The 23,591-nt window shown below is 44.6% G+C and overlaps 2 protein-coding genes across 2 annotated transcripts in view; one reads left to right on the top strand and one right to left on the bottom strand.

Moving 5' to 3' along the window:
• Window positions 1–7,782, bottom strand: part of xkr6b (XK, Kell blood group complex subunit-related family, member 6b) — a 71,624-nt gene extending 63,842 nt beyond the window's left edge. The window contains exon 1 of the mRNA XM_015947131.3: window positions 7,122–7,782. Coding sequence (XP_015802617.1) covers window positions 7,122–7,690 — 569 coding nt within the window. The 5' untranslated portion in view covers window positions 7,691–7,782. The remainder of the gene's footprint in view (window positions 1–7,121) is intronic.
• Window positions 7,783–21,902: 14,120 nt separating this feature from the next.
• The window catches only part of mtmr9 (myotubularin related protein 9), a 7,786-nt gene continuing 6,097 nt past the window's right edge, over window positions 21,903–23,591 (top strand). Inside the window, exons 1-3 of the mRNA XM_015947133.3 lie at window positions 21,903–22,033; window positions 22,365–22,552; window positions 23,438–23,546. Of these exons, the coding sequence (XP_015802619.3) occupies window positions 22,371–22,552; window positions 23,438–23,546 (291 nt within the window). The 5' untranslated portion in view covers window positions 21,903–22,033; window positions 22,365–22,370. The remainder of the gene's footprint in view (window positions 22,034–22,364; window positions 22,553–23,437; window positions 23,547–23,591) is intronic.

Here is a 23,591-nt window from a genome sequence, read left to right on the forward strand (position 1 = left end):
ATAGCTTTAGAAGGTGTGTGTTTTAACTCCTAATGGGCACCCCATGAGCCCAGGTAATGATAACAATAACAATATGCCCCAGAAATGTGTGCAGACAAGTGTTTTAAAGCGTTCCGGGCTTTTGGGTTTGTGTTTAAAGGAGGATAGAAATAACAGACAGTCGTAGGAGCGACATGTGAAGACACAAACGGAAAACGGAGCAAGGCTAAACAACAAAAGCGCTTCAAAGTCAATAAATCTCACATCAAGACGAGAGCGTGCAAACTACTACAAACTACTTCCACCGCAAATGTGTTGAAAAACAAGTGAACTTGGACTTTGGCAAACAAAAAAACAATTGACAAGAAAAGGATCTATTTCTAAAGAACGCCTTTGGTTTTAGAGAAACAGGAGCTTGGTCCAAAAGAATTTCATGCATGAGCAGCTCATGTGTCTTCAATGAAACCTATTGTTAGATTATTGCAATAAGTCAGAGTCTTTTTCTTGGTTTTAGCATGGAACATGCTTCTTCGTTGCTTGTTTTGATTTAAAAGATTGAAGAGGAGGATCCCTTTTTGCAAAAAGTGAATCCCAAGGGAGGGTTTCAAGAGTTCATTGTCCACTATGAGTCTCTCTCTGAAAGCAAACCTTCATATCCTGTGTTGTTGTTGTTGTTGTTGTTGTTGTTTTCAGAAACAGGATGTGGAAGTGTGTAATGATGCAGAGATGCTGTAGCGCGTCTCTGAAAGAGCTGCTCTCCTTTCTGCTGCCCCGGGGCCTAGTTTGTGCTTGTTCACATGTTGGCGTGAACGTGATGCGGATGAATATGTTGGTCATGAAACCCATCTTCCTGATATTCCTACATGTGTGCATTTGCTCTGTTTTCATAGCCTAGTGAACTAGACCAAATTCTTGCATTGCAAAGAATGGTCTAGGCATGCTCCATTGGAACCTCAGCAGCTCCTACCAGGACTCTGGCTTGCCAATCACAGCTCTCTAGAGGGGTTTCAAACACATAAAGAGCTGTGATTGGTCCATAATGGTGGGCCAATCATGCTCTATCTGCTTAGTGAACAAATCACAGAGCTTTATCCGCTTTGTGGGCCAATCAGGGCACTCTATATGCCTGGTGGGTGGGATGATGCAACAGAGTGAAACAAGAGTATGTCACATTCATTATCCAGTGGAATGCGGAGATCATTTGAAAGACAACGGTAGAACCCGCCCCACAACCGAGAGCCGTCAATTGAGCATGGCCAGACTAAATAATACATTTATTTAGTCTGGCTTGCCAGGCTACTGTTTTCAGTCTGTCTGCGCTGAACCTAGAAGCTGCAGAAATGAGACTCAAATGAGCAAAATGTGTTCGTTTCATTCATTCATTTATTTTGCACAAATGTTCACATAGCAAACATCATCTTTGATGCAGGTTATTTGAATTTAAATAGATGAAACCAAACCCTTTCTGTTGAATCCAGTAAAACCCAGCCTGAACCCAGACCCTGACGACACCAAACCCAATCCCTCCTTCCTTTCCACATTGCCACTCTCTGCTTCTTGAATTACACAAGCCCATATTTAGCTGCCATTTACGGGTTTTCTGTCTCTTTACCCCCAGCTGTGAAATGCTCCCAAGAAAGCCGTCTCCTCTTGCATTTTGATGCGCTCCTCTGTCACATAATTGGGGGTTTTCATGGAGATCTGGCTTTGTTCCCTGTTATCTTGTCTAATGAGAAAATGAGCAGAGCGTCACTGGAAACACTGAAGTCTGTAAATAAGACTCACCAGGGCTGGATTTGTCACTTAATAAAAAAATGTGTGTGGTTTTTGTTTGTTTATTTGTTTGTTTGTTTGTTTGTTTGTTTGTTTGTTTGTTTGAATCTGAGCCTCCATGAGGAATGAAAATGCAGCTGCTGTGATTTTTTTAAATGAAAAATATTGGAAACTCTTTCTGAATTGATTTGTAACACAAAAATAATGTTTTCATTCAAATAGAAAAGGACTGGAGCCACTGAAAACGAAAGAAAAGAAAAGAAAAGAAAAGAAAAGAAAGAGAATTCTGACATTAATTTCAGAATTTTGACTTTTTTCTCCTAATTCTGAATTTTTAGAACAGAATGGCCTTTATTGTCGATGAACAGTGTACAGCAAATTGGAGCGCCACTCCCTTTGGTGCAAAATGTAAAAGAATACAAAAAAATACAGAAACAAAGTAAATGTTAAATTAACAGTAATGTGTACAAATGTATACAGCATTTATATTGTAGCAGCATTAGTTGGGTTCTGTGCAGGTCAGTATTGTAAGCAGAATTTTAGCACGTTGAGTAAAGGACGTATAAATGTTATTGTACATGACTGAACAGTAAATGTGTAGTTCGGGGTAACAGGTCCATCCGTTTTTGTGCTTTAATGCGGTGATGGCTCTGGGAAAGAAGCTATCCCTGAATCTATTTGTCCGGGTTTTATGTGACTTGTACCGTTGGCCTGACAGTAACAGGTCACACAGATGGTTACTGGGGTGAGAGTAGTCCTTGTCTGCTCTACTGAGGTAATGAGAGTTGGCAATGTCCTCCAGGCTGGGCAGAGAGCAGCCAGGGATGGTCTGGGCTGTGCTGATGAGCCTCTGCACTGCTTTCCTGTCTGCAGCTGAGCACCCTGCAAAGCATGTTGTGATGCTGTATGCTAGCATGCTCTCTACGGTGGCTCTGGGTCTTTTTTACCACCACCGTGACATTTGCAGTCCAGGAGAGATCATCAGAGACCTGCACACCCAGAAACTCGTGGAGTGTACCCCCTCCACACAGTCTCTGTGCAGGTAAAGTGGGCTCAGGTTGGCTCTGCCCTTTCTGAAGTCCAAGATAAGTTATTAAGTTTTGGTGGTGTTCAGTTGGAGGTTGTTTACCACAAAGTCAGTCTGTTGACTTCATCTCTGTAGTCCGACTCAGCGCTAGTCAGATTTCTGACTTTAATCTCAGAATTCTCATTCTTTTCATTTTTCCTTTTCAGTGGCCCTAATCTTCTTCCTTAAGTTAAAAAAAGGCAAAACTGCAAATATCCATCAGTTAAATCCTTCATTTCTTAATGAGAAGAAAAACTTCTCACATTTCAACATCCCATAATTACAGTAATTGTCACTAATTTCATCCAAGCTTCATATTAAACCACTTTCACTTCCACAGCTGTATATGTTTCCTTTGACACAGCAGCTGATTGCATCAGAAAAGCTTTTTCTTCTTTTCTTTAGCAAGCCTCAGACACCTGGCCAGCCAAGAGGGGCTTTTGTTACGTCCTTCGCAGTCTGGAACAATATTTACCCGTCTATGGCAACCATGAGGCAATTTATTCCCCCTGTTTCTCAGTAGTGAGCCTGTTATTATTCTGGATTATGGTATAATCCAGCCAACCAGATTGGTCACATTAAAATGTTTTGTTCTGAAAAATGGGAATCCCCTTCTTATCTGGATTCTGTTGAATTCCTGAACAGCTGACATTCAAGAATCAATGAACAATCAAACACACGCTCACCAGCTCAGCGTAAAGAAGCTCGATTTAGACCGCTTTTAAATCCTAACTTTTGTTGATTATGTGAACAGGGATGTTTTCTGGTTTGATTTAATTTTATTTTACTGACAAAATGAGACGAGTGATGCTCACAAAGCAACATTGTGAAGCAGACACTAATTTCCTACTAAACAAAATAAAATTCAGTGACTTTTTGACAAAATCAAGTAATTTGTGAAACTATTTACCAACAAACTGAAAAGCAAACAGTTAAGATGTGGAGTTTTCAGCCTTTTACATTCACTACAGTGAAATGAGATCCTTTATTATCAACTGATGACCCCCAGGCCACATCTGCTTTCAGAGATCCAAACCACAAAGGACTAAACCAATTTAATCCACAGTCAGATGCAGGAATCATCTGTAGCCCATCTCAGGAAGGGTAATTGTCAACACAACCTTAGCCAATCAGAGCTCATGCTGACAACATGTGATCAGATATGACCTAGTAGTGAGGTATTAGCTTTTGATTGTGCTTTTCAGCACTGGACAGCTCCTTTAGGATGAGCTGATCCCGGCTGAACAGATAGATCATCTCTGTTAGTTCCGATGACTTCAACATGAACAAAACTAACTTACAGGCTTTGAGATGCACAATCTTCACTAGCACGTGAAAAGATTTGCAATTCTGAAACATTCTCAAAAAAGGCAGGCTGAAATTCCAGAAGCAGGAAATTCTGCACACATGCAGACAGCACATTTCTGCTGGGAATTCCCAACTTCCCACGTGGCTTTCTGCAAAGTAGTTAGTGGATGGACGCAGCTCTTGCTAGGTGAGAAGCTAATTTGGGCTTACACTGATTAAGCTGTCCATCGTAGCACCAGGAGACCTCTGTGTACGTCTGATCCACTGTGCGCTTGAGCAGAATCTCTAACAGCATCAGCAGAGCAGAGGATTCACAGGCAGGAGGGACATGAAAGAGCCGCGGTACCCGGTGACATGGTGGGATTACAGATGGGACTCTGTCAACAATTAGCAGGGAGATAATTGCAAGACAAGCAGAGATTGTGCCATCAGCTTGGTCTTCAGGTGCACAGCAAAGAAGTGGCTAATTTAATGTAGAGTTATAAATAAATAAATAAACAGACTAATGAGACATGATGAGGAGGTGTTTTTGAATCCTGTCAGCACTTCAAGCTTGTTTTGTCGCATTAATGAAAACCAGAAAAGCTCAGTCTTGCCTAAAATGACTTAGAAAAACTGAAAAGTTTGGAGATTTCCAACAAAACAAGTAAAAAGAAACTGAAATGAAGACATTTTCAGGGAAGTATCTGAACTCTTTGTGCCCTGCAAGATGGGCCCTCTCAGTGTCTAATAATCTCCATATCTGTCTTCCCCGTGGCTCTTATAGGCTGTGAACTCCAGTTAAGCCGACAAGAGCAGCTTTTGACCCTCAACTCCGTACCAGTGGTGAGGCGGATCATGTCTGGTGAAGGAAAGAGCTCTGACATGAGTCAGGCTGGGAGTTGCCACGACAGTCAGTAAAACAGTAAGAGTAGGCTAGCTTGGTGTGTTTTATGCAGTGTTGCACCTGCAATTCACATAAACCAAAGAAAAAAAGAAAAGTCAAACAAACCTTCAAATGATCTCTTTCCACAAAAACTATGAATTAAATCAGCAAAAAAAATAATAATTTATCCAATAAGCGTCTATTTGAATGCACCGATTCTCTTTTTGAGAGCTGATTCAAATGTAACAACGAATCGTGGTTAAAAGAACGTATATTTGTAAAACATTTTCTCAAGCCAGTATGTGCTGAGTGTTTACAGGGTCAATGACGTGTCACCCAGACCCCCACCACCCCGTGACCAGAATATCACACTTGCAACTTCAGACTTGCGGTCAGGGCGGTTTGGTTTAACCACAGTGAATTAATGAAGGATTGCATACATACATTAGCACCTAGCGATGGTGAACTCACTCACCAGTAAAAGTGTGCTGACTGACTGTTTTTTTGAGTTTCAGATCAAACAATCAACAATAAGCCAATCGTGCTAGAGTTTGCATGATTTTACAACGATATTTCTGAAACTAGCTGTTAACTCATTGATCCAGTCAGTCCAGTTAAAGCTCACCTTTGCCCTTTCAAACAGAGGCTGTTTAAACAGTAAATGATGTATTTTTGTTTGTGATTTTTTAAATCAACACTATCTGAATTATTCATTCATGTTTTACAGTGAAACAACAGGAAGCCGAGTCAGAGCCAAACATTTGTTCTTAAATACATTCTTGTGCACTGGAGCTAATGCTGATGACATCACTCACCTCTGACTTAGCAAACAGCCCTTCCGTGTATGTACCCACTGCAAATATGAGCTTATCAATCGAACCACACCAACTTGAAGACATGCAGCTGCAGCTGATCAATAGAACAGATGTTCAGAGTCAGAGGAACCTCTAAGTCTGGAGGAACCCACCTTTTCCTCCACTGACAGGCTCTAAGTTTATCTTCAGTGCAAGGATATGCTATTTTAAAGCCTGTAATAAAAACTTAGGTTGGTTTCTACAAAAAAGAAGAAATATCCAATTACTGCCTGTGGCTCTCATCAACAAAGGTCAGTGAGTTGGAGTTTTTTTTTTTTTTACTCCTGAACTCGTGTGAATCATTTAGCTTGTGGCTCAAATGTTCTCATGCTTTAGAATAAAACACAGGAGCATTGTGAAGTGCATTTGTGTGAGAAAAAGCTGCCAAACAGAAATGCTGCAATGAATCAGGAGCAGTTGAAAACACACATCTGATCCCTTCCTTTGGCTCACGCGTTCTGCAGCTGATTTACTTAATTCCACACATGCAGCCCCTTCGGGACAGCCATCATGCGTTACTTCTTTTCCATTAAATGCCAGCCACTGCGTCTGTCTGCACCAAATAACAACTCGCTTGCACTGGTCTGCCTGAACAGCGCGCGCCAGAGTGCCATTTCACTACAGTAGCCGCTCTGCATGTCAGATTTACGCGCATCTCCACGGTTCGCCGCGCGTCTGTTTGTTAATAAAAAGAGAGAGAGAAAGAGGGAGCGACAAAATGAACACGCGAAATCGGATTTAGGGAGCACGCAGCATCGCGGAGAAATCGATGACGTCATGTCTGTGGGGGGGGACATGTAGTTTTGTGAGCCGTGAAAGCAGATGCTCGTCTGGATCGCTGCGGAAAGGGGGATGGGGGTGCCTGTCTTAAAACACACACACACACACACACACACACACACACACACACACACACACAAGCTACCCCAATTTGAACAAACCCCCCCCCCCCCTCTCTCTCTTACACACAAGCGCAATGGCGCACTGTGCTGAACACTTTTGGCGTCATTTCCGTCCAGATGTGACACATCTGGATAAAAACGTGGATTTGATATAATTTAAACCCTACTGTGAGACTAAAGTTGTGCATGAAGCGAAATGCAGACATAGGTGGGTTGGTGTTGAGGTGAGGGTGACGATCATGGCATCACGGTTCCCCCAGACATGATCGGGTTACGTCAGGTGAAGGTGGAAACAGCTCGCTTTAAATTAGTCTGAATGGGCTTTTTATGTTTTGATTTGTTTTTTAGAGGTTGGACTAAAAAGTTTGCCTTACCTCCACACCTGTCCCATCTGAAAGATGTGGATGACGGACTGCCAGACCCAGACGGACAGGCGGCAGCACCTGTCTCGCTGGAAACTGGCCGTGGCTCTACGACTGCTCAGCCCCTCCACGGAGCCCAGTCCGCCCCCGGTGTAATCCTGCACAAACCACCTGAAGCTCAGGATCTGGACCAGCACCGAGGGCACTAACACGAAGAACAGGGTCAGGCCCGACCACAAGAAGTTCTGCTTGTAGTAGTAGTCGACAGCCAGCCACAGATCGGTCCCCACGTCCCAGAAGAACACCAACAGTGCCAGAACGATCCACAGGCAGTCCAGCCAGAGGCGCTCCTCCTGCTGTGGTCGCCCCGCATCCCTCCCCTTCCCTTTGCCTTTCCTCCGGAGGTAATGCAGGCAGGCGCTCCGGCAGCCCCAGTAGCACGACGAAGTGTTGCAGCAGTGGCAGATGTGGAAGGAGCTGCCATCCAGTGCGTCGTCCTCCCCCGCTCCCACCACCTCGTCCAGGTTGTGCAGCTGGGCGAAACCGGTGACGACCCCGCGACCATCGGATTTCGCTGCCATCTTTCCCTCTGATGTTCCCACCTCCTCCGGCTTCCGGGGTTCGTGACGACACTTCCCTGACACCTGTTTTGCACCCCAAATGTTGGAGCCATCTATCTAGGAGCGGCGGGGTGTCGGCGCGTCACCGGCTCTGTCTCCAAAGGGCGCAGTGGTGCCACCGCAGGCGCGACGCATCTTTCCACTGCGGACCCAATCCCACCCGGAGGCAATAATCTGTCAATTTAAAATAGTTAATTTGTAACTCGCGCACCCAGATGTGGTCCAACTCTTTTTAACACTCCCGTTATTCCCGTGCTGTGTCACCGGCTTCCCGCTCTGATGCTCTCCTCCAGCTGCGAGCTGAGTAAAACACCGTCAGTCCCTCCGCTGTCCCACGTAATTTATCCCCCATCTCCCACCCCACCCTCACACACACACACACACACACACACAAACACACACACACACACACACACACACACACACACACACACACACACACACACACACACACACACACACACACACACACACACAGTCTACCACCCAGCTTGGTTGCCATCTAGTGTCTCCTTTGAGGCTCTCAAACACTGCAGGGCTGATGAGAAAAGACGAGTGCGCAAAGTTAATAGGTTCCAGATGTTTGGACATTATGGAGAAGATCGAACAAAAATGTAAAACTTAGTTTAGATCAGTTTTAAAAAATGTTTGTGTGTTTGTGGTTTATGTTCTTGTCAGCGCGTGCCGGTGAGTGAAACGGAGGCAAGGATCCAAATGCGGGTGAGGAAAGCAGACAGGCGGGCAGGAACGGTTTTGGAATAGTTTTAATATATAAAGCACGCTGGACAAAGAAACAATGAACCGACAAGAGACACAGAACTGGAGGGGTTTAGGGCTGGGAGCTTGGGTGATTGGAAAACGAGAAGCAGGTGGGAGCAACAGAGACAAGTGACAGAACAGAATGGGGAGACAGGACAGGGTGAGACGGTTCTAGCGAACTTCAGAACATCGCAGACATCTGAACCATCATGTTGAGGCAGGGGTTGGGAGATTTAAAACCTCACATGTGTTTTATAGCAAATATGGAGGAAGAAAAGATGACATCAATTAGTAAATGCCACATTTTACAATTTTCACTTTCAGGAGTGTGATTATAAGCATTTGTGTTGCTGGACAGCAACGACTCAACCCCTCAGGAGGAAGAGGGGCATGTTTTTGATCTCACACTTCTCATTTCTTTGGTTTGAACTAAGAAAGCTCATTGGATGTGAAATCGTGAAATATATTTAAAAGAAAACAGAAGTTCTGTTCTTTTCTCGACCAAATCCTGCATTCTCCTTGAGATCCTTCTGCCTTTTGTGTCTTTATGTTTCCGCTCCATTAAGCTGCCAGACTCAAATATTCTCCAAACTTTCTAAAGGACTTTCAAGGTATTTTAAAACGATTTTAATAGAAAAAATATGCAACCAAAATTAAAGTAAATTCCCAAATGGAGCAACAACAACAACAAAAAAGAACAAGACAAACAGAAATATTTTTATTTATTGATTATCTAAATCATCTGCGACTTCTGATGTTTTTTTATTTATTATTAAAAAGCTGAAATAACATTGGTCAGTGTCAACAGAACCTGTTACTGATGATACAGAAACATGCTTTCCATGTGTCGCTGCCACAAAGACAACCAAGAAATAACTCTCTCTCTCTCTCTCTCTCTCTCTCTCTCTCTCTCTCTCTCTCTCTCTCTCTCTCTCTCTCTCTCTCTCTCTCTCCCTCTTACACACACACACACACACACACACACACACACACACACACACACACACACACACGCACGCACGCACACACACACACACACACACACACACACACACACACACACACACACACACACACACACACACACACACACACACACACACACACACACACACACACACACACGGAGTCTCCTGCTTGAGCAGAGCCAGTGAGTCCGCTGTAGGCTCCACGCCTGTGATTAGACCGAGCCCACGGAGCTGCCATGCTGGGTCACATCCCGCGTCATTCCCGCTCTGCTCTGTTCTGTTTGATTTGATGGAAGCTGTCCAGTGCTGAACGTCGACAACTCTCCTCGTCTCATTGAAAACCCTCATTAAGTAAAAACTGCTACTAAATTCCCTTCTTAGGATTTTGACTATCAGCATTTTTATTTAGTGGGAATTTGTGTAATGGAGATTTTTTTACCCAAATCAGTTAAAATGTTACTGTTCTGTCCACAAACAGACAACAAAACAGCTCTCTTGTGTTCACCTTTTCACCCTTTCATTCAGCCAGAAGAAGCTAAAGTCTGCTGAAGTGAGAAAAAACATCTGGCTTAAGTTTTAAACCATGACACTCATTTATTCCCACAGCAAATCACTAAAACCATGTGATTTATTTTGCCGAGTGAATAAAGAAGATTTTTGTTCCGGTAAAGTCAGAAGGGCCATCATGTGGTCATCTGTGGCCCCTTTCATTTATAAATGATCACTTTCAAACTCAAAAACACAAAAATTCAAGTTAGAAATCTTGGTGTCATAACTGATTCAGACCTGAGCTTCACTGGTCACATTAAAGAGGCAGTATGCAGTTTCCTGGCGCTAGGGGGCAGTACATACATTTCAGGGTGGTTTTACACCAGCAGAAAACACGAGAGCTCAGAGTGACTCCTCAGACTTTGATGGTCCTTAAGTTAATTCAATCAAGAGGATGAAATGCCGATTGTAGTTTCCAGATCTGCTTGGGGTCCTCCTGTGCCTGCCGATGACATCATCATACTACGGCAATACCGCTCAGTCAAAATATATTGCATCTCTCTTTCAATTCTGTTCTTTCACGTTGGTTCTGGAAAGAGTTTAGCAGTTTTGTTATTAAAGTTGTGTTTCTCTTACTGCAATAACGTTTTGAATGTGGCATCGTAACTTCCATGAGTTGTACATCCAGCCAATCATCTAGTGTGATGTCATCGACAGGCGCAGGACCCAGAGTGGGCCAGAAGGAAACATGGTGTCTAATATAGCATCTCTCAAAGATGCTAGACCTGCCTTCTATATACTTTAGACTTGATTTTTATTGGTTTATGGTACAAAGCTGCCAATAATTTATTCATTTTCAACAACTTTCTGATGCATATTTCCAGAGATTGCTGGTAAAAACTACATTGTCAATTAAATCTATACCTAGATCAGTGTTTTATCATCTACATCAAATAGCAAGACTCAGAGGTCTCGTGCCCAGACAAGACCTAGAGAAGCTCAATCATGCGTTCATCTCCAGCAGGCTGGACTATTGCAATGGTCTTTTGGATGGTCTTCCCAAAACAGCTGGGAAGAAACTGCAGCTCACTGAGAATGCTGCTGCTTGAGTCCTAACAAGAAAAAAGATAACCAAGCACATCAGTCCTGTTCTCACATTTCTGCACTGGCTACCACTAAACTGTAAAATCTATTTTAAAATGCTACTACTAGTTTATAAATCCCTCAGTGGCATGGGGCCTAAATACCTGACGGATCTCCTTGCACTTTATACACCCAACTCCTGTTTGCCATCAAAAGTAGCTAAATATTTAGTCGTTTAATTCATATTCTTTCGACACAAAACAGCCAAACAATTTAGCAGTAATCAGTCTTTTGTCCATCTGTAGGACTGTCCCCTTCCAGAAGACATGTTTTAGTGAGAAGTCTGATCAACGAGCTGGCCTTTGTTTGAACACCAAAACAACTTCTCCATGGGCAGAAAAGTCAGATTAGAAGATGAGAGGAACAAAATCAGGGTACTGATATTTGATGCTCAATTTATGTTTTTGGTACAGGAGAAACGTGCTCTCAAGTCCATCTGCACCTAAATAAATCAGCGATCTATTGAACATGCATCCAGTCTCAATCTCAGACACGGCCACAACACTAAAGTTCTTAAACTGAAAGTGAACAAAAATGCTAAATTATTACAATTAATCAAAGTTAAATACATTTCTAATCTCCCACGGTTAAAACCTGTACAAATAAAGTTCTCTAGGTATTTCCTGTCCTCTTACGAGTGTTTGTTAAATTATTTTAATAATTTAACAAAAAAAAAAACAAATAAAGCTAAATAAAATTAAATGTAGATATAAACTCTTTACGTGGGAATGTGGCCTAATGGTGAATCAGGTACTAAAAAGTAACAAATCCTAAACAAACAAAGCAGCTTCTGATGATCAGAACATTTAGATTTACTTTAACTTTTCATGTAGTTCACTGCCAGTTTGACCTTTTTCTGCTCATTTACAGAAAACCCAAACTGCCACCTGCTGGTGATGAAAACAGATTTGTCGTGACCAATAAGGTTGGAACTTCAAACATTAAATCGATTCTCAAAGATAAGAAGCTGTCAGGTATAGGGAACTGGACCCAGAAGCAGGGCTTTAGAACGAGGAGGTAAAAGGCAAATGTCCTTTATTAAGGCAGAGGTCAAAAAGCAGGTAAATATTCCAACAAGCAATTCCAAGTTAGCCGGCAAAAGAGTGCAGAAACAGATTCACCAAAACCAAGTCAAAAATACTGAGAGCAAACACTAACCACGGCTGGAACGAAGAGCTAGAAGACAACAATGAACTGGCAACTGAAAAGGAGAACAGAGAGAGCTGGGATGAATCTGGTTAACGAAGGACAGGAAGTGACACAGAGGAGAGAGGAGGATGTCAAAGTAAAACAGGAAACAAAGAGCTGGGCTCCTGGCTGGGTGTGACAAGAAGCACTTTCACCCGTAATCATTATACAATGCACCTCTACAGACTGAGATGGGGCTTTGGTCCTCTTCCAGTAATCGTCTCGATTAAAAAACGTCATCTCAAATCAGAACTATTACGCTGAAAATGTCCTTATAATCTGTTTGTGTCTTCTTCACAAGTTTGGTGGCAGTCTGCCTCTCCCTGAGTTACAAACACATCAGGCTGTCATGTTGAAGGTTAGGAGGAGGTTAGGACCCAAGATGCAGAATACCCCAGATGACACGTAAATCCTTTTTATTAGGATGAGGGACGAAAAATCCAAAAAGGGCAGGAAGCCAAAAACCAAAGTCCTGAACAACAGGAGAAAGAAAGCTCACACAGAGCACAAATCCTAGAGACGAGGCACGAAACAACGCCGACACAAACATTGGACCGACAACAGACAGAGACGCAGACAGGGTTATATACACTGGGGCATGATGGGAGGCAGATAGGCTGCAGGTGTGTGGGGAGAGGATCCAAGTGAAAGCAATTAACTGATCAGGGAGGAAACTAACATGACCTAAGAGTAAAAACCTAAAGACAAGATTAACTAATATTCTAGGGGGAAGGGAAACTATAAATCTTCGTCTTCGTCTTCGTCTTCGTCTTCCTCCGCTTATCCGGGTCCAGGTCGCGGGGGCAGCATCCCAATTAGGGAGCTCCAGGCCGTCCTCTCCCCGGCCTTGTCCACCAGCTCCTCCGGCAGGACCCCAAGGCGTTCCCGGACCAGATTGGAGATGTAACCTCTCCAACGTGTCCTGGGTCGACCCGGGGGCCTTCTGCCGGCAGGACATGCCCGAAACACCTCCCCGGGGAGGCGTCCAGGAGGCATCCTGACCAGATGCCCAAACCACCTCAACTGGCTCCTTTCGATCCGGAGGAGCAGCGGTTCTACTCCGAGTCCCTCCCGAATGTCCGAGCTCCGCACCCTATCTCTAAGGCTGAGCCCGGCCACCCTACGGAGGAAACTCATTTCGGCCGCTTGTATCCGCGATCTCGTTCTTTCGGTCACTACCCAAAGCTCATGACCATAGGTGAGGATTGGGACGTAGATCGACCGGTAAATCGAGAGCCTGGCTTTCTGGCTCAGCTCCCTCTTCCCCACGACAGATCGGCTCAGCGTCCGCATGACTGCAGACGCCGAACCAATCCGCCTGTCGATCTCCCGATCCCTCCTACCCTCACTCGTGAACAAGACCCCGAGATACTTAAACTCCTCCACTTGAGGTAGGACCTCTCCCCCGACCCGGAGGTGGCAAGCCACCCTTTTCCGGTCGAGAACCATGGTCTCAGATTTGGAGGTGCTGATCCTCATCCCAGCCGCTTCACATTCGGCCGCGAACCTACCCAGCAAGAGCTGAAGGTCAGAGCTGGATGAAGCTAGGAGGACCACATCATCCGCAAAAAGCAGAGAAGAGATTCTCCTGCCACCAAACTCGACACACTCCACACCACGGCTGCGTCTAGAAATTCTGTCCATAAAAGTGATGAACAGAACCGGTGACAAAGGGCAGCCCTGGCGGAGTCCAACCCTCACTGGGAACAGGTCCGACTTACTACCGGCTATGCGGACCAAACTCACGCTCCTCTGGTAAAGGGACTGAATGGCCCTTAACAGAAAGCCACCCACCCCATACTCCTGGAGCGTCCCCCACAGGGTGCCCCTGGGGACACGGTCATAAGCCTTCTCCAAATCCACAAAGCACATGTGGATTGGTTGGGCAAACTCCCATGCCCCCTCCATCACCCTTGCAAGGGTATAGAGCTGGTCCACAGTTCCACGGCCAGGACGAAAACCACATTGCTCCTCCTCTATCTGAGATTCAACTATCAATCGGACCCTCCTCTCCAGTACCTTGGCGTAGACCTTTCCAGGGAGGCTGAGGAGTGTGATCCCCCTATAGTTGGAACACACCCTCAGGTCACCCTTCTTAAAGATGGGGACCACCACCCGGTCTGCCACTCCCTAGGAACTGCCCCCGATGACCACGCAATGTTGTAGAGACGTGTCAACCATGACAGCCCTACAACATCCATAGCCTTGAGATACCCAGGACGAACCTCATCCGCCCCCGGGGCTCCGCCGCTGTGTAGTTGTTTGACTACCTCAGCAACTTCTGCCACCGAGATCGGACAGTCCATCCCCAGGCCTCCCAGCTCTGGTTCCTCCTCGGAATGCGCATTGGTGGGATTGAGGAGCTCCTCAAAGTATTCCTTCCACCGTCCGACTATAGCCTCAGTTGACGTCAGCAGCTCCCCATCCCCACTGTAAACAGTGTGAGCGAGTTGCTGCCTTCCTCTCCTGAGGCGCCGGACAGTTTGCCAGAACCTCTTTGGAGCCGATCGATAGTCTTTCTCCATGGCCTCACCAAACTCCTCCCACGCCCGAGATTTTGCCTCGGCAACTGCCACTGCTGCACCCCGCTTGGCTATCCGGTACCTGTCTGCTGCCTCCGGAGACCCACAGACCAGCCACGCCCTGTAGGCCTCCTTCTTCAGCCTGACGGCTCCCCGAACCTCTGGTGTCCACCAGCGGGTACGGGGGTTGCCACCACGACTGGCACCGGCCACCTTACGACCACAGCTAGCAACAGCCGCCTCGACAATCGCAGAGTGGAACAAGGCCCACTCGGACTCAATGTCCCCCACTGCTCTCGGGACGTGGTCAAAGCTCTGCCGGAGGTGGGAGTTGAAGACCGTCTTGACAGGTTCTTCTGCCAGGCGTTCCCAGCAGACCCTCACTATGCGTTTGGGTCTGCCAGGTCTACGCGGCATGTTCCCTTGCCATCTGATCCAACTCACCACCAGGTGGTGATCAGTTGACAGCTCCGCCCCTCTCTTCACTCGGGTGTCCAAAACATACGGCCGCAGGTCAGATGATACGACTACAAAATCTATCATCGACCTGTGACCTAGGCTGCCCTGGTACCAAGTGTACCGGTGGGCATCCTTATGTTCGAACATGGTGTTCGTTATGGCCAAACTGCGGCTTGCACAGAAGTCCAATAACAAAACACCGCTCGAGTTCAGATTAGGTGGGCCGTTCCTCCCAATCACACCCCTCCAGGTCAAGCTGTCATTGCCCACGTGAGCATTGAAGTCCCCCAGCAGGACAATGGAGTCCCCTGATGGAGCACTATCTAGCACTCGTCCCAGGGACTCCAAAAAGGGTGGGTACTCTGAACTGATATTTGGCCCATAAGCACAAACAACAGTCAGGACCCGTTCCCCGACCCGAAGGCGCAAGGAAGCTACCCTCTTGTCCCCCGGGGTAAACCCCAACACACAGGCAGAGAGTCTCGGGGCTAACAAAAGCCAACCCCAGCCCTCCGCCTCTCACCCGGAGCAACTCCAGCAAAGTAGAGTGTCCAACCCCTCTCCAGGTCTCGGGTTCCAGAGCCAATGCAATGTGTCGAGGTGAGTCCGACTATATCTAGCCGGTACTGCTCAACCTCTGCCACAAGCTCCGGCTCCTTCCCCGCCAGCGAGGTGACGTTCCATGTCCCAAAAACTAGTTTTCTTGTCCGGGGATTGGACCGCCAAGGCTCCCGCCTTGGTCTGCCACCCGATTCACATTGCACCGGACCCTTCATGTTCCTCCTGCGGGTGGTGGGTCCACAGTTGGACGAGCCCATGTATCCGGTTCGGGCTGGGCCCGGCCGGGACCCATGGGCGAAAGCCCGGCCACCAGGCGCTCGCTCACGGGCCCCAACCCCAGGCCTGGCTCCAGGGTGGGACCCCGGTAACCCTCCGGGCCGGGTACTCCGACTCTTCGTTTTAACCGCCATGAAAGATCCTTCGAACCGTTCTTTGTCTCACCCTTCACCTAAGACCAATTTGTCATGGGAGGCCCTACCAGGGGCACTAAGTGCCCCAGACAACATAGCTCCTAGGATCATTAGGGCACTCAAACTCCTCCACCACGATAAGGTGACGGTTCAAGGAGGAGAAACCATAAATCATGTGGGAAAACACACTAAAGAGACTAATAAAATGAGAAGCTGAACCTATAAAAAAAACTGCAGAGGGGTGACTGGGGAAGACTGAAGGAACACAGGACCTGGGAGGGATGATCTAGAGGGCTGCAAAACAGGAGACACATAAAAGAGACGCAGACAAGGACACATGAAGGCGCTAGGAGACACAAAAGGAGAACCTAGAGAGGGGTGGAGAACACAAGGAGACACATGAGGAGAGACACAGACGCAGACCATGACACAGGCGTGCCACCAAAAAGTTTTGATGAGGGTGGCTAGACGGGGGCCTAGAGAAAAATTTGGGGTGTCATACCAAATTCTTGTGGTAACTTTGGGAAAGTTTAGCCTGTGGCGATGCACTGCATTGCTCCATTATTCTTCATTATTAAAAAATAATATGTATCCAACATGCTTAAAGGAATAGTGGAGGATCTTTGTCTTCCAGGTGGATCATCTGAATCATTGGTCTGCGTGACTGTCAATAATTCTGGTGAACCATTCACGCAACGCTGTTGTCATACGTGCTCATTGCTGGGTACTTTTCATTTCCTGCATTTTCACTTCTGTTTATGTGCAGAGTGATAGTCTTCATTCCTCGCTGTTCTCACCAGGTTCTTTTGAAAAAGGCTGAGATTTGATAGAGAAAAAGTGTCGTTAACGATACGAAGAGAAAGGCCTCCAAAGTGAGACACAAGACCAGAGTATTCTTTTCAACAATGGCGTGTGCTCAAAACAAATGTTGGGCTCCCCTCTGTCGCTGGCTTTCTGCTAGATGGGTGAGCTAAAGTTCAGCGTGCTATTTGGATAAATTCATTTCAGAGTACTGCTAGAAGAAGTGCTGCAAGGCTGGCAGCTGCTTGTAAGCAGAGCGTGCACAAGGATAACTAAGTGTTCTCTCTCGTGCATTTTAATTTTCAAAACGTGGAGAGGGCGGGTCCTTCCTGAAATTCATCCTCCGCCATTCCTTTAACTACAAATTTGAGGATCACAAACAAAAAAAAAATACTTTCTGTTATTTGAAATGTGATTTCAACATTTATGTTCGAATTTAATTTTTTTGTTTAATTCACCTGCTACTGTCTTCACAAAAACTATGGAGATATAAACTTTTTACAATTATGTCTTGAATAAATAAGATGAATTTGTGGTTTGAGTGAACACTAATATGATTTATTAACACTGGTTCTACCTAGGGGGGCCAGTTATCTTCTAGGGGTGGCCATGGCCACGCCTTGGGAGCACCACTGTCTAAGATTAGAGACTGGTGGTCAAAGTCAGAGTTGTGCTTACTGGTGAAACTCCCTTCCAGTGTCCCAGCAGCCTCTGCCCATACCATAGCGTGGAGCATAGACACCATCCTCACCCCGTCTGAGGTGAAACAATCAGACAGCTACTGAATAAGCTTTGGAAGGAGAAAACATGCAATAAAATCAGTGGTAATTACAACAGCTGCACACCTGCATCCACACTAACTCACTTGGGCTGCATGCTAACCTGCAAATGCATCTTGGTCAAGTCCAGAGGCTGGAACAGCAGAGTGGAGTCTCCCTGACCCTCCCTTACCCCTCACACTGCCGCCATTCTCGTCCAGCCTCGTCACCTCCCGTATCGACTATTGCAATTCACTTCTTTATGGTCTCCCCAACAAACTCCTTCATAAACTGCAACTGGTCCAGAATTCAGCAGCCCATATTATCACCAGAACCCCTTTCTTTCACCACATCACCCCGGTTCTCCAGCAGCTTCACTGGCTCCCAGTTAAATTCAGGTCCATCTTCAAAATTCTCCTCCATACCTTCAAAGCAATCCACAACCTCTCTCCTCCATATATCTCAGACCTTATAAGTATTCACACCCCATCCCTTTCTCTCAGATCTTCTTCTTCCATCCATCTTGCTGTTCCTTCTGCCCGTCTCGCTACCATGGGGAGCAGAGCTTTCAGCTGCTCTGCTCCCCGTCTCTGGAACTCACTTCCCCCAGACATCAGGAACATCGACAGTTTTACCCTTTTCAAAACAAAACTCAAAACACACATGTTTAAATCTGCCTACAACCTCTGATTTTATTGAACTGTTTCTCTCTTTGTTTTTTTTTTTTTCTTGTTTGGGTTTTATTATTGTTTTATTGTATTTTATTACGTGTTTTCTGTCAAGTGACCTTGGGTGTTCTGAAAGGCGCTTTTAAATAAAATGTATTATTATTATTATTATTATAAAAGCTAGTGTTGTTCTTTTTATTATTACACAGAAAAGTACAAAGACATATGCACACCGTAAAAATTATTAATTTATTAGAAGAGGTCAAAGATTAGTGTGCTCTAAGGGCTCCACAACATTTGGATTTAAAGCAAACCAAGAGCAGAGATGACTGGATTCTGCAACGTCTGTGCAGAAATGGAAACGCAAAACATTTACTGTGAATGAATCAAAGCTGAACCTTCAGATCCAAAAACTGAGGAGAAAATTAAATGTGATTGAACAAGAAACTGGTATTTAATAAGTTCTTTGATCACAACTTTTTCACTTCGATCCTTTGGTGGTGATATCAGTGATCATGGATTCACATGAGAGACATAGGATGGTTGAATAGTATACACTTAGTCTCTTATTATTATCTGTCTTGTCATCCTGCTCTGATTCAATACACCAAAAAAAAAAAAACAACAACAGGGCAATAATACTAGGTTAAAATAAAAGAGGGAATGAATGAAGAGCGTATTCAGACCAGAAACAGAAAGAAGATATTTAGTGAAGAACCATGTGTAAATGGGTTTTGAATGAAAGTATTAAAAACATATCCTCCAGTTGATCTTTGAGGCTCATTAGTAAATTCCAATGATGCATCTAAAGAAACTTTTAGACAAGCCGAGGAGGTTCAAATGCCCTAAAGTGTTCAAATGTCACCACCTAGTGTGCTCTTTTAGTTTAGTTTGGGTTTATTAAACAAGGACAACACAAGACGTTACATGTAAGGACGATGCAACTATTGTTTTGCAAAGAGGTTTATAGCCTGAGGCTAATTTGCAAACCTGGTCCTTGGTTGGACTTTTAGACCAAATCACCATTTATCACTACACAGTCACACACACACATATGCTGCTGGTGGTCAGAAGAACTTGTGGTGCCAGAGTTCAGCAGGCCTTGTCTCTGTCACATTCTCACTCCCAGCGCGTCAAAAACAAACGCTTGGTCAGCCACCCTCCGCCTCAGACCCCTGATGCCAAAAGTGCCTTTTTTCGTTACTTATGTGTGAAAAGGGGTTTTTCCATTTTCTGACTGCAGATCCCAATGCAGCGTAAAACTGACGTGATGGGATGTCCGCAGCCAGGGCACCAAACAAGCTCATTGTACCTCACTCTAACCTTATCCTCTTATTTAACCTTCCCCTCACCCCTATCCTAACCTTAACCATCTTGCTAGCTAACACGTTAGTGATGTGTCGATCGCTCTATGAAATGAACGGCGGGAGCCGCCTCGTCATTGGTCGAGTTGGGACCGAGCCAACGCGAGGGGGAGGTTTCAACTACCACGGTGGAGGTTAAAGTACAGGGTATGTGTAACCTCCCCCTCGCCAGACGGTATGTTCTAACGTTCCCCTTGGGCGGCAAATACGAAAATTCACAGTCAGAATGCAAACGCTTGATCACAGTGAGAGTAACGTTTTAAGTAGCAAGAGGGTTAGGGTTAGGAAGAGGCTGAGGGGAAGGTTATAAATAGTAAAACGTTAAGGTTTAGGTGCGGTTAAATGAGCCGGTTCGGTGCCGCATCAGCGGACATCCCATCATGTCAGTTTTACGCTGCATTGGGTTCTGTAGTCAGGAAAGGGAAAACCCCTTTTCACACATAAGTGAAGAAAAAGGCACTTTTGGCATCAGGGGTCTGAGGTGGAGGGTGGCCGACCAAGCGTTTGTTTTTGACACGCTGGGAGTGAGAATATGCTGCTCTGTCCGTGCGCCCCAGAGCAGTTATGGCTACATCGCAGCTCATCCTCTGGTGTTCAGGGCCTGTTCCTGTGCAGCCATGATGAGTTCTTCTGTGCTGTCCTTCAGACTAGCTCTTTCTAGCCATTGGTAGGATTTTTTGATGTTAGCTACTTCAATTATCTGTCGGTGGTACATCCCATGTTGGGGTTTGTCATCCCTCCGTCCTACGATGGAATTTCCAGCACCTCGCCGTTCGCCATTGTCTGAGACATTCACTGAGAACATCATGTTTTGGGGCCTTTTCCCTGATGTACACATGTATCTTGGATGTTTCATAGAGGATCTCAGATTTGGAACAATCAACCATCAGCAATGAAACTGTTAAAGGAGTAGTAGACTTGTTTAATCAATACATTTAGCGGTCTCTAGTAGGAATGAATGCTTATGTCGTGCTCGGGTGGTGCAATGGGGGGATGTACCGGTGCACCATTTCTTGGACACAGGATAAAATGTTAAGAACCAGTGATGTAGGGCTTTAGGGCCTTGCACAGCACTCACCCTCCCAGATATCTTTATTGAGTGATACATCAGGTGCTGAACTCTCTGCACCATTAAGGCTGTCGAAAGCAGGTGAATCTGCTCTAAATTACTAATCGTGGCAAAACTTTTAGAAGAGGACCCCTATCATTCTGGGGATTTTTAAGAGCAAACTGGTCACTTTTGCTACTGAGAAGAGATCCTTAAAAAATGTCTCACATTCGCAATCAAATTTGGTGACAGCCTGTAAACGTGTCAATGCTACATCCTGTTTACCACATTGTTTTTTCCATTTAAAAAACAAATAACAAAAAAATGACTTTCATTTTTTGTTTTTGTTTGTTTGTTTTCAATCAAAAATAGAAAGAACGACCTGATTAAGAAGAGCCAAATTAACAATTTTCTACGCGAACAAACCGGTGTTGGTACAGGATCGGCTCGGGGTCCTTCGACTGCCGATGACGTCACATGACTGCAAATCTGCTCGGCTTTCACACACACGTTTCGGAAAGACGTCAGCAGTTTTGTTAATAAGTTCTTGTTTGTTAACACCTAAATGTTTTCTTTATAATTGTAATTTGTTAATAGAACACCATATTATCTTTGTCTTGTAAAGAATGTGAAACTGTATAAAAACAACATCGGACTGACAACAAATAGAACAGTTCTTATATGTGAAGCCATATCTGTTTGTATTAATGTGGAGTTCGTCTTTATATTCCCTTAGTTGTTATCTAAATACATTCTTTGACTCTAAATATTGCTTGGTGTCTTTCAATAAAGTTCTTATACTTTATTTTGCCCCATTTCATCAACATCAAGAGCTTTTGAGGGTCACTGTTTATCATTTGCTTATATTTTACATTTCCTTTAGAAATTCAAACATATTTTTTTCCAAAAACTGTTGATATTTGTACTAAAGGACTACAACCGCTAAGACTACAACCGCAAATTTGTTCTGACCATTAACGTAACTTCCGTACGCTTCATTTTCAGCCAATCAACTACTTTGACGTCATCGGCACCGACGGACCCCGAGCGGCACCCGAGCAACTCCTGTGCCGACACCGGTACTTAATTTCTCATGTCGTTTGTTTCCACACGGTTTGTTTCGGGGAACGTACCGTTTTCGCTCAACAACAAACAAAACATATCGGGTAGGTTAACGTAAACACCCCTAACCCTGATAGGAGAGATAAGAAACGGGCTGCGTGTTTATAGTATAGTTCATGTAGTCGGTTTGTGCTAGGACATGTTTACAGCTGATTGTTTTGGTACAGTTACCAAGCTAGCTAACGTTAGCCTCTTGATTTCCGGAATTTCACCGATACTTAAAAGCATTTTTCCTTTTTGTGGTATTTTAGTTGCCATGAATGAACGAAATATTGTTTAAACCAGAAGACCAAGACTCATTCGATAACAAGAGTTCAGCTGTTTTAAAATAACTCCCAGACCAAAGAAATCGGGGCAATCTTCTGCTTTTTTCAGATCATCATGGAGTTCGCAGAGCTGATAAAAACACCCAGAGTGGATGGAGTGGTCCTGCACCGACCCTTCATGCCCACCGTGGAGGGAACTCTGTGTTTGACTGGACATCACCTGATTCTGTCCTCCAGACAGGACAGCGCGGAGGAGCTGTGGCTGCTTCACGCCAACATAGACTCCATAGAGAAGAGGTGACAGCCTGTAAACGTGTCAATGCTACATCCTGTTTACCACATTGTTTACAGCAAGGACATGCAGGACAGTAAGCATGAGACCGCATAGAGACATGTCCTTTTGCTGCTTTTGCGTGTTCTCGTTCAGCTTGTTCCTAAAGGGTTAGCAGGTAGGAAGTATACATTTAGAAGCACATTTTAAAGAACTGAAATAGAAATCTTTATCTTTTTTTACTTCTTGGCCACTCATCTTTACTGGCATTTACGGTAATACTGTAAGAAAATGATTAATCGATCGATTGACACAAAACAGACTTAAGATTGGCCTGGTGTCATTCGAAAATGTGTTGCATTTGGAAGGAATTATCCTTTTTTCATGAATTGTTGTTATTTGCTGTATCCTTTATGAAATTAAAACATGCTGCAGTAAAACTAAAGACATTACGTCGCTGTCAGGCAGAAACCTGTTTTCAAAAATGTTGCTTTTCAGGAAAAGAACAAGTCAAAGAGTCTTGTTGTTTACATTACGCAAATTAATTGTGATCACAAGCTCTTTTTCACATTGATTTGAGGTTTTTCCCCGACAATCATAATTTACCTTGTAAATAAAAAAAGCTTAGATTAGTTATTTCACACATTTTAAATCCATATAATAGTTTAAAAAATTGCTGCAGTGTTTGCTTCATTTATAGGTAAATTTGTTTTTATGTTCATTTATTTTTTATTGTCTTTTTTGGCACATACTTTCAGCTAAAGCAAAACACCTATAATGAACCACACAGAGGGAAGAGCTAACAGGCAGAGCAGGAATCACTGTGGAATAAGAGCAGGAGAGTTCAGGTTAGATTTATGTTCTGTCTGATAACTGGTGCCTTTGTTCTTTCGTTTATTTGTTTATTGTAGATTTGTGGGATCTTTGGGACGCATCGTAGTCAAATGTAAAGACTTGAGGATTATCCAGCTCGACATCCCTGGAATGGAGGAATGTCTCAACATTGCCAGCTCAGTTGAGGTAAAAACTCCTAAAATCCTCTACAGGAGAGCACCAACACATTTA

Source organism: Nothobranchius furzeri, chromosome 2 (assembly GCF_043380555.1).
Source record: "Nothobranchius furzeri strain GRZ-AD chromosome 2, NfurGRZ-RIMD1, whole genome shotgun sequence".
In the NCBI taxonomy this organism is placed as follows: domain Eukaryota; kingdom Metazoa; phylum Chordata; class Actinopteri; order Cyprinodontiformes; family Nothobranchiidae; genus Nothobranchius; species Nothobranchius furzeri.